The sequence below is a fragment of the Acinonyx jubatus genome, chromosome E4 (genome assembly GCF_027475565.1).
Source record: "Acinonyx jubatus isolate Ajub_Pintada_27869175 chromosome E4, VMU_Ajub_asm_v1.0, whole genome shotgun sequence".
Classification (NCBI taxonomy): Eukaryota; Metazoa; Chordata; class Mammalia; order Carnivora; family Felidae; genus Acinonyx; species Acinonyx jubatus.
This window is the reverse complement of record NC_069395.1, coordinates 41,426,340-41,438,478: the sequence shown is the minus strand read 5'-3', so window position 1 is coordinate 41,438,478 and position 12,139 is coordinate 41,426,340. Positions and strand designations below refer to the sequence as shown.

Genomic DNA, 12,139 nt, shown 5'->3' with positions numbered 1-12,139 from the left:
CAGGGGTTGGGGGAGGGATCCAACTAGATGTTGCATCTGATGTGCCCCATTTTCCCAGTGAGGACACTGACCTTGCATAACAGACCTGCCTTGGTTGTGTAACTGTCTGAAATTCTGTAACTCTATTAAGTTCTGGCTTGGTCTTCATTTTCTCTTCCTTTCTCTTTGTCTTCCACTGTACGAAATGAACTTTGTATGCAACTAAAGAGGCCCTCTGTTTCCACATTTGGCTTTCAATTGTCTGGTACTTGCCCTCAGCTGTTTATTATCCTTCTGTAGGCATCAATGACACTTAGAAAAGCCATCCAATCTCATCGCCCTACAGCTACTGTCTCCTCTCTACATGGATATGTAGTGGTAACAGGAGTCCAGCTCTCCAAAATACAACATATCATTTCACCTAATACTTGAGATTCTGTGTATATCAAAAAAAGACCTGTTGCATCAATCCATTAGATGCCTAATATTATCTAAAGAAAAAAGGCCATTTAAGATTATTTTTTAATTTAGTAAGAGTTAAAAATTTTTTCACCCTTGAAGTCTGTTTGCCCTAAACCCTCCTACAAGTTAGTCCAAGTTAGAAGAATCATGTTCAGGAATCCAAGAAACCCAGAGAGAAAAACACAATCACACAAGCCATTCACCAATGACAAAGGAGTCAGCAAACTGTTGGAAAACAGAGCTTGTAATAATGAAAAAAGGACAGAGTTTGTAACCAATCACTTATTTTCTTTTAAAAACACAAAACCACATTAACTTTTTGCTTTATACAACCATCTAGAAACTATAAAACAGTACCACATTGTGCATTTAACCTACTTATCAAGAAGGGAACTCCACACGTCATAAGAATTCTACCCATATAAGGAAAAAGGAGACAGCTAATAGCATAGTCACAGATACAACATGAGTCCAAGCAAGCATCAATTCTTTGACGTCACCTTTTCCATTTACCAGAGTGGAGAGAGTAAGAAAGAAAGCAAGGGAGAAAAAAGAGGGAAAGAAGCACCCACAGAGAACTAATCACATTCCAGTTACTTTTGACAACTATAGCTCAGGGTTTCATAGATAGTATCATTTGACCAACACAATGTGGTAGGGGGTGAAGGAAACATGACTAGAGGGAGAGGGTTTGAAAAGACAGATACATTTTACACCCTATTCCCCTCCTAAATAGTCTTGATACAAGCTTCTGTGCTAATCCAGAATATAGCAAGAAATTAATCTTAACAATGTGATAAAGCTTGAATTCTGCTTTTTTTTGCAAATGTGAGTGGCTCACAATTTTACTTTACAGTTCAAAAGAATAACAATGTCATGACCAATTACAGGATTCTTTCAGGATTCCTTACAATCTTTCTCCCTATTCCCACCATGCTGGTGTTGCCACAGGACAATCAGGGACATTTGGGTAGGAACTTCAGGAAGTTTCGGTAGTGAGGTGGAATCCTTGCTTTTTCTTAGAAGTCCACACCTTTCTGGTACTAAGTCTCCCCTCTGATTTGCGGTTGTACAGAGGAAAGGGCATAGAACTAAGGTAATATGGTGGAAGTTTAGTCAAGTAACTGGTTTGAAGGTATACAAGATGAGACTGTAATTAGCAGACACACTAAATCCAAGGCAAACAATTGGTTATTTGATTGTCCTCCTTAGGTTGATGGCACCATAAAAAACTGAAGGTGGCTCTGATATACTAATAAAATAAACCAAAGGTCTGCCACAAGGAAACATACTTTAGATGAAAATTAGTATAATGTTTCTCTTCACTTCAGGGGAAACTCTCATCTTGTCCCTCTCACTTCCTCTTCCACCATAAGTATGCAAATATATTCTGGAAGATTCTTAAGGGGCAACTCAGCTATCAGAGTTTTGCCAACTTATGTAAGAAAGGCCATTATGAACTGTACCAATCAGCAGGCTCATCTCCAATCCCAGGCAAACCTCTCATCACTTAAATTAAGCTCTTCCCAATCTAATGAGATTATTTTACTTGTTCATGTTTGGTGAGTAGATGTGGTTTAATGCCAGTTAAATTATTGGTTTGTAGCACTGACCATTACAAATGTCTTATGCTCTAATATAATCAATTCTATCCCACATTATCACTGTGCTCTGACACTGTATATATAGATTGAAAATATAAGGCAGAAAGTTAGCTTTTAAGATTTACTACCAAGATGGACACCTAAAATGCAGAAATGTTTAATGAAGTAATTTATAAAATCTCATTTTAACTCTAACTCTCCTAATCATCATAATCAAGAAATAAAATTTAGATGCATCATAAAATGAACTAAGCTGGTAAATTTGATTCTTCTTCACCATTTTCTCAAGTTCTACCATAATTTGTATTGTCTTAACCTAGTGACTACAGATCTTATATGTAATGATGCTGGCTTTTTTATTAGGTTTGAGAAAACTGTGACGATTTTGTAGTTGAAAAGGCCATAGATTGAACTTTTTTTTTTTTTTTTTGAATCTGAGAAGCAATCTTAATTTAAAAAATTTAAATATGCTATATAGCAAGAAGTACTTATTTTCTAAGACAGGCAACTTTCATGCAAATTAAGGAGAATCATAATCTGAAATCTGTTTATCAAACAAAGTGTAATCACTTCAGAGAATAATAAGTTTTTGAATAAAATAATGCCATGGATATGGTTATTTTCTCAATTATTTTCCTTAAACCAGTAAGTTTTCAGTTATTGCTTAGAAAGTTGCATTTGGGCATAAAGAACCATTTCTTGAATAATGCAAAATAATGAAAAATGATGGGAAAATAAAGGCAGGTCTCTACCAGCAACATAACCACTGAGAGGAGAAACAGCAAGGCATCACCAATGCCACTGAGCTCACACACTTTCCTAACTGTCCTGCTTCTTGCTGCCAGGATCCAACATCTTCCTGCTCCTCTCTGCTATCTCCACAATTATTTTATTTTTCTTCAACTAAATGTCTGTTAATCTGATGCCTGTACAACTCAGTGATGTCACTTTTTTTTATTCTTAACTTGTTTTACTTCACTTGTTAAGAAAGGATGAACTGCTTTCTCATTATCATGAATGTACTTTGACCAAACCATGGTGAAAGGCTACCATATATCCACAACTTACTTCTGGTAAAATCTGTTAAAATCTTAAAACTCTCATGTTGAAAATTTGGGGGAGTTATGGATCCTAGGGACTAGGTCCTTCTTTAAGGGTCCATATAGGTTACTGATGAGGTGTCAGGCATTCTCTCACATCATTGCTTCTGAATCTGAAGTTAAGCAGCTTTCTTAAGAAAAATGAGATACTAGGAAAGTAAGTTGTTTATGGGTTTTCAACTTCTTTCCAAATTTAAAAATTACCATTATAACCCAATTAACAATGACTTAATTTTTGATCATTTTATTGTCTCTCTGTATGGCATGAAACCATCAACTATTCATTCCATTCTAATGGCATAGGCAGGCTTAAGTATAGGTGCATACTTGTGAGTAGAAAATAAGCCATTTTTTCTGGGTCTTCCAATTTCTTTACACATGTCAACGAACTTTATTCTTTTATTTATACTTCCTTTTCATTCCTTTGGGGAGTATTTAAACTGATGACATAAATTGATTCTCAAATAAAATAAAACTAGAATTTCCAAACCTAAAATCAGATAAAGTTTTACCTTTGGTTAGATTGCTGCTCCTTTAAAATGACCCTGTGATATTAATTTCCTAAGACTTCTAAGAGTTTCAGTGTACAGACGCCTCCAATAAAATATTAGGTAGGACACAGCATTGGCAACTGCTAGGGCATATAAAATTTAGAAGAGAAAAATGTACATTGCCTTTTTTTTCAAAGAAAAAAATTTAAATGTATATTCTGTCTCCCAAACTCTTCCTCTTGATAAGGAATAGCCCTCTTTTCTCTTTACAGCTTTAGGAGGAAAACGAAGCTGTGTGTTTCAATACTTATTTGAGCATCTGTCATGGTAAGCTGAAAGTTACAGAAATCTTATCATTCTTGAATAGACTACGCTTATAGGACAAACATATCAGAAAAGGAATTCTAACATTGTATTATCTATGATAAAATAATACTGATTAGGGCCTAGGATTGTAACAATTGAAAAAAGACCAAATTGGCCGTAGGATACACTGAAATAAAAACACTGGGGAGTTCAAATACCGAAAGTCAACTGTAAGACTTCATGTGTGTTATTATATAGTTTTACTAATAGAAAATGAAGTTGACAATTCAAATTGCTCTGGATACACATTAATTAGTACCACCAGTTTTATTTGTACAAGAAATGACTGGTCCACTGGACTTATCTAACTCAGTAATAATTACTGTTATTTCTCGACAGACCAGTGATATTTCCCCCATAGTTTTAAAGTACAAAAACAAAATAGAAAAAAAAAATCCCAAGTATAAATAATGCAACCTTTAATCTCTTTTGGGTCACTAAATTGTTACCACTGATTATGATGATTCAATTTATTTAAACTAAAAAAAAAAAAAAAGAGAGAGAGAGGTAATTAAACTATTCCACTTCAGTTTTTGGGCCAACAAACATTGCTTGGCAAAACATAAAAAAACAACAAAAGCCAAAATTTTGTATGATTTTTCAGAAAAAAATCTCAATTTGGAAAGGGAAAAAATTTGGAAGTTTATCAGAATAAAACTGGAATAAACTCCTTTGGAAACGAACTATTTGTCAGTTAACAAATAGTGGATGGAATTTTGGCAGTAACAGTTGACTTGAATATAACCTACTGGATCACGACAGGTATGAGTGAAGACCTACAATACATGGCAGAAAGGCAGATGACAAAAGGGGCTTATTAATGGGTAACACCCACGTGTTTAAGACTAAGGAAGTGATAACAGCTCATTTGTCTCTCGTCAAAACGACAGAAGTAATTTACTTTCACGAATCCACTGATGTTGATGCTGGAATCTTCAACTGGATCTACGGGGATGGGAGGATTAAAACACACTTCACTTTTTCCTGGAATTTATATTAATTTTGATAGATAACAAAATGCTCAATTTAGTGCCAACCACATTCAAGAAAGTAAAATCCTTTAAGGTTGGGGCTTATTTGGATGATTTAGGAAAACAGGAAAGAAATTAGACAAGGAAGTAAAAATGGGCATTGTGCACAAACCATGAGAGTCTGAAATGTCTAAGAAATGTATTTTTTGTTTATGACCCAAGTTTAGACCCCCAAAATCTTAAAAGCAGGCTTTCTCTCACAGGAGGGCATGAAATACAATATCCTTTAAAACTGCTGGGAGAAATGGCTGCCAAGGTCTGTTTTATTAATGTAATGTGAAAGAGGAAGGATTATTTGTTCTTTGCTCTCAAATATACGGTTTCCCCAAGACAGACTTTCAATTTGATCAAATTTTGGCTAAAGTAGTGAGTCCAGATGAAAAAATATCCAACAAAAGTGTAGGCAGTCTCTGAAATAGCTTTATCTTCTAACTCAGAGTTAGGAAAGGTTTCAATTACCCTAAATGCTGAAGCTTAGTAAGGCATAACTTCAGTTGTTATGGTTGGAGTATGGGCAAATATATTCCACATCTGTTCCTTAAACAAAAAAGTATCAGACCTCTTAAAAAATTTCAACCAGTTGTGTGGAAGTGTATAGATGCTTTGTTAGGAGAGACATGCTCAGGATTCTAAAGCAGCAGCAACTTAAAAACTCAGTAATAAAACTTTGGCTTAAAATTAAAAAAAAAAAGAAAGAAAGAAAAATCAAAGTCAAAGTGGTGCAAGTTATCTCATGAAAGAGGTATTGTGGACTAAACCCTCAAATGCGGTCCAACATTAGTTTCCCCTGTCTTCTTTCACTGTTACCACCTTCATTGCACAGGAGTTATATCATTCTTTTATGGTTAAGTTTCATAAATAATGAGAAAACTATATGCAACAAATACATCATATTTCCCACCCACCCAGCAACCCTCCCCAAAATAAGAAAAGTTACATCAAATTAAAAAGTAGCTTCGTGAATGAAGGTACTGCTCTAAGTTGCACTTTCCCTGCAAGTGCAGCCAGTGCTTTTGCGCTGGGTATGAAGGAAAGGAAAAAATTCTCCACATAAACGGACAAAAAAGTTAAAAACCAATGTCCGGTTTCAACCAGTCAAAACCGGGCCAAGCGGAAGCCGAGGTATCTCGGTACCGTCCCATCAGAGGGTCCTTGCAATGCCTGTTCTTCATCCTGATAGGTATCTGTGTCCTTGTGATTGTAAACAATCCATAAGATACTATGTTTTTGTTCCTTAAAATGTCCTCTGATTGGCAAAATGAAGTAAATATTTGTTTTAAAAATAGAAAATGAAAATTAAACCAGAAGAAAAGAAAAGAAACACAGTGAGCTTGTTTGGAGTCCATAGGATCCGATCTGGAAGAGCTCGGAAAATGTGTTATGTGTCTTCTCCTGTTTTCGGCTGGAAAGGTACTAGAGGTTGCGTTGGTCGAAGAAAGAATTGTAGAGTAGGAAAACCAAAGATGTTAAACTAGACCAGAGGCTTCAAGTGTTAGCTTCATCATCTGTGTCTTCTATCAATACCTTAGTGTCACGAGCCTTGGATCTAGGGGGAAAAAAAGCACATAGTCCATTATTAAAATACAAACATGTCATGGTATTGGATACATTTCCAATCTTGCCACCATTAAAAACACATTGTAGGGGCGCCTGGGTGGCTCACTAGGTTAAGTGTCCGACTTCAGTTCAGGTCACAATCTCACAGTTCATGAGTTCGAGCCCCACATTGGGCTCTATGCTGACAGCTCCGAGCCTGGAGCCTGCTTCAGATTCTGTGTCTCCTTTCTCTATTTCTCCCCTGCCTGCTCTCTCTCTCTGCTCTTTCTCAAAAAATAAACAAACATTAAAAAAAATACATTGTAAAAGGGCATTATATACTGCACCAGATGTACTATTCTTGGAGTTTCATATTCAATTTCAGGTATTATTGGAAAAACATTAAGAAAATAGACTGCAACCAGAGGAAGGTAAAAAGAAAAATGGCAGGTCATGTGCAACAGAAAGAGAAATTATCCAAAATGAGAAGATCTGAGTTGATCAGCCATAAAAAATGAAATCTTACCATTTGCAACAACATGGATGGACCTAGAGGGTATGATGCTAAGTGAAATAAATCAGAGAAAGACAAATACCATATGATTTCACTCACATATGGAATTTAAGAAACAAAACAAGTGAACAATGTAAAAAAAAAAAAAAAAAGAACACAAACAAAAAAACCAGACTCTTATAGAGAACAAACTGCTGATTGCCAGAGAGGAGGTGGGTGGAAGGAGGGGTGAGATAGATAAAGGGGATTAAGAGTACACTTATTGTGATGAGTGCAGAGTAATGCATGGAAATGTTGAATCACTATATTGTACACCTGAAACTAATATAACACTGTATGTTTATACTTGAATAAAAATAAAAGGAAAAGACCTGAGTTTGAGTATTGACTCTGTATGATGTAACTTTTGGAGTGTTAATTTTCATCTCTGTAAAGCAGGAATAATAATACCTATTTATATAATAGTACTTTTACCTCATGGAGATAGTGTCAATATCAAGTGAGAAAATGGATGAAATAAACATCAGCAAAATATTAAACAAATTATGATGAGGTTGATAGAAATACTGCCATTTGAGGTACACATGAAACAAGGTGAGTAAGCTAGCAAAAGAGAAGACCTAAGGAGAGGCATGACATTTGTCTCCAAAAAGTTGACTAAGTATAATGTAGCAGAGGGAGGAAGTTATGTTAGAAAGTTGTTAGAACTAGCATCAACTGGTTGAAGTTACAGTGAAGCATATTTCAGCCCAACATAAGCTATTAGCCACAATAACCATCCAATAATAAAATCAGGTGCCCCATCTATATAAACTTCATTATCATTGACAACTGTCAATCAGCATGATGACCATCTCATCAGGATGCATTAGAAGAGATTCTTCTACTAGATGAAAAGTGGGATAAGATAATGTTAAGATACTTTTAAATTCATAAGTCCTATGAGGTACAAGTGGTACTTTGTGAAGTGGGTATTATTACTCCCACTTGACAGAGGTGGAAAACTGACGTTCAAAAAGGTAAAGAGTGTGCTAAAGGTTGCGTGAGTCACAAAGTCTGTACTCAAATTCAGAATTTATTTTAGATTCTCTGCTCTCTCCATTGCACATAACCTGTTCCATTGTTTTTTAAGTTTTTATTTATTTTAGGGAGAGCGAGAGAGCGTAAGTGGGAGGAGGGACACAGGGGGAGACAGAATCCTAAGCAAGCTCCACAGTCAGTGAGGAACCTGATCTCACGAACCATGAGATCATAACCTGAACTGAAAACAAGAGTGGATGCTTAACCGAGTGTGCCACCCAAGTACCCCTCTGTTCCATTGTTTTAAACATCTTCTGGTTGCAATCTAATATCTCAGTGTTTTTACACTTGACACCTGAAACTGAACGTCATAATCTAGTGCCAAAAAGCTTCCTGGTTTCTGAAGCAGAAATAACATATGTGTAGACTGCCCTCTGCTGGTGACTAATAAGGATCAGCCATCCACATTTAGTAGCTCAATGAGACAACTGCCCAGTCCTCCAGTTCTTTTCAGCACTTACCCTGCTGACCCCACCTACCAACCCCTAGTGCCCCTCCTCCTGCTTCAAACTCTACTTCCTCACTATAATCTATCATGCTTTGTTTTGATGTTCTTCCCACTCACCTCCCTGGCCATTCCTTTCCCAATCCTTTACTTCTTTTTTCTCTTGCCCGTGTTTCCTCAGGCTTAGCTTCCTGTTTTCTGCCCTTCTTTTCTGTACTTTGTCTTCTTCAGAGAACTTCCAAATTCTATTTGAAGACTGAGCAATTTGTACTCTGCCCCCTTCTACCTATGGGTTACTATTATCACCTCCTATTTTTTTTTTTTTTTTTTTTACTTCCTCTAAAACATCTCCTTCTATTATTTTTAGTCCTACTGTAAAGCATCCTAACCCAAGTCCTCAATGTCTGATATGTAAGAATACTGCAGTGGCCTTCCAGTTGGTATTCTGGCCTTTAGTGTCCCCTTTCCCAACATATTTTGAACAGTGCCATTAAAACTCATGAAAATACTACTTTCCTGTCATTCTTTCATGAAAAAAATTCTCTGACTCCTTCCTGCCTATAGGATCAAGCTTGTTTTTTCCAGCCTTTTACAATTATACTTCATCTATTCGGCTAAATTTTCTTACTCTAGTTCTAGTCACATGGGTTTTCTCTCTGCCCCTCATTTCTACCCTTATGTTTTCATCCTGTGCCTCTGGCCTAGTCAAGCACTCTCTTATCCTTTAGAAAACTGCTCATGCTCAATGTCATTCCCATCCACTGTGAAATCTCTAGACTCCAAATGCAGCCACAATATATTCTACATTATTGTTCCTTTTAGGATCATACAAAGTCAATGACTTATAAAAATACTGCTGTGGGTATTTAGTAAGAAAATAAACACAATGGCTTATATTTATATAAGCTATTCATATATAAGAGCTCTTTCTGTGAGGAAACTGGTCTAAATCCCATCATAACCACTCTATAAGCAGGGGCCATATTCACTTCAATTTTTTGATGAAAGATAATGTAGAGGAATTAAAATGGTTGAATGCCAGTAAATTCATGTGGTTCAACCTGATACCATCTTAGCTTAATTGTTAACCAGTACTAACACCTGAAGGAAATTCGTTTCAGAAAAGCGGAAGCCATACATACTGAGAAGCGAGGCGAGGCCGGCGCAGGGATATGCTCTGGTTATACTTCCACGGACGGTTTTTCTGGCGGTTTCGTACCCCATCATCCTGGTCCATCATCTGTTCTAGGAGTGTCTGGTCATCTGCATTCAGAGGAGCCACAGAAATGTCCCGCACGGCACGGAATTCACCACAGTTATTCAGATGTTCATTCTCCAGGCGGAAGAAGTTCCACACAAATCGCCTTAGCAAAATAGGGTAGGTAGGTAAATTACTTATAAAATTTGAACATACTGTTGTAACCTGTAAACCTCCCAGTGTATCAAGTGTCCATTCAAGAAACAAAAACAAGGAATTAAAGGTTAGAATATTAAAACAGGAAAAGATGGTGTGGTGGGGAGGGGAGGGAATAAGAACGGCATAGACAAAAGGAAAATTCCAAGGGGAAAATACAGCAGCGGGATGGCTATGTGTCTGCAGTTCATGGCAGAGTCTAGGACTGGAGACTGCATAAAGACAGTTATTTCAAGTCATGGGATTAAGAAAAATGTAAGTGGAGGAAAGAAGAGGGCAGAGGATTCAACCCTGGAACACTCCCAACATTTATAATTTGGGAAGAGGAAGAAGAACCAGTAAAGGAGTTAAGAAGGAATAGCCAGGGAGACATAGGAGTTTGGCTTCTGAGAAATGACGTGAAAAAAGTAAAGTAAGGTCAGTACCAAGAACAGACACTGGATTTAGCAAAACAAAGAGGCAGTATGATACAAGAGCATGGATTCTGAACGACTGTCTAGATTCGAATCATGACTCCATCATTTCCTAGGTGTAATGACCTTGGATGAGTTACTTAACCTATGCTTCAGTGTCATGAGTAACGTGGGACAGTAACAGTATCTACCTCATAAGATTGTTCGGAGGAGTCAATAAGTTTTTACACATAAAGGGCTCAGAACAGTGCCAGGCACATAGTGGGCAATACATGTTTGCTGCTATTGTTATTATTACTGTTATTATTAACACAAGCAATTTAGTTTGAGTATTGGGAAAAAAGACGAGTTGAATTAAAGGGAGAATGGGGGAGGAGTGTGAGAGTGGAGACAGCAAGTACAGACATCTTTTGAAGAGTTTTGTTGTAAAGGAGACAGAAATGGGCATGAATTGGAGGAGGAAAGTAGATTCAAAGGAGGCTCCTTGCTTTTGTTTTAAATGGGTGATAGAACATCTGAGTCTATTATTAAGCAGATAATTTTAAAGGAAAAATGAAATAAGAACCTCAAAAAGGAATTTTTTTTTATCTATAAAAAAACATTTTTTTTTTCAATTTATAAAGCAGCATCATATGTGGAAGAGAAAGAAGTGGGAAGGGAGTAGGTCTTGTAGTGATGGAGAGTTTCAGGTCCTAGACCTAGAGATTTGGGAAAGTGAAGAAGAGGGGTTGACACATGGTTTGGAGAAAGTACTGACAGCAGCAAGCACAGTTTCCAGACGCTGTCTTATTTTATCAGACCACCCTGATAGATGTGCCCATTCTGACTCAGAGGAATGCTATACACGTCTGAAAATATCTTTATTTCATTTTCACTTGTGAAAGGTATTTTCAGTGGATAAAGAGTTCTAGGTAGGCAATTGTTTTCTTTCAGCACATTGAAAATATCATTTTATACTTTCTTTAAGTACGCTCCATGACCAGCATGGAGCCCAATGTGGGGCTTTTACTTATGACCCTGGGATCAAGACAGGAGCTGAGCTCAAGAGTCAGATGCTTAACTGAGCCACCCAGGGGCCTCTGAAAATATCATTTTAACGACTTCTGGTTTTCATTGTTACTTTTGAGAAGTCAGCTGTTAAACTGCCACTTCTTTGACGATAATCCTTTTTTTGGGGGCTGCTTTTTAAAAAAAATAAGCATTTTAATTCAAGTATACTATAGATATACAAAAGTGTGCAACCTGGTTATTATAAAGTGATCACACTTTATAATTACCACTCAGAAATAAAAAAAATATAACATTATCACACCCCCAAAGCTGCCTTTAGGTGCCGTCCTATGTTCTAGAGAGTTTACTGATTTACCTTTCTTATTGATTTATCTTTCTTATTCATTCATGCATTCATTTATTTCTAATGTTTACTTATTTTTGAGAGAGAGACAGGAGGCAGAGAGAGAGAGAGAGAGCACCCAAAGTGGGCTCTGTTGCTGACAGGGGAGAGCCCAATGGCAGGGCTTGAACTCACAAACTGTGAGATCACGACCTGAGTCAAAGTCAAATGCTTAATCTGACTGAGCCACCCAGGTGCCCCATAACTTTCATATTTAGTTCTGCAATGGAATAGATTTTGTATACAGTATGCGGTGAGAGTCAAGGTTCATTTTCCCCCCATATGGATAGCCAGCTCAGTTGATTCAATAT

The 12,139-nt window shown here is 36.9% G+C and overlaps 1 protein-coding gene across 2 annotated transcripts in view; it reads right to left on the bottom strand.

Annotated features, from left to right (window-relative positions):
* Positions 1 to 667: 667 nt before the first annotated feature.
* XPR1 (xenotropic and polytropic retrovirus receptor 1) overlaps positions 668 to 12,139 on the bottom strand; it is a 214,813-nt gene continuing 203,341 nt past the window's right edge. For both annotated transcript variants that reach the window (XM_027074421.2, XM_053209425.1), the window contains 2 exons: positions 9,751 to 9,972; positions 668 to 6,579 (listed from right to left, as the gene is read on the bottom strand). In XM_027074421.2, the coding sequence (XP_026930222.1) occupies positions 6,519 to 6,579; positions 9,751 to 9,972 (283 nt within the window). In that variant the 3' untranslated portion in view covers positions 668 to 6,518. The remainder of the gene's footprint in view (positions 6,580 to 9,750; positions 9,973 to 12,139) is intronic.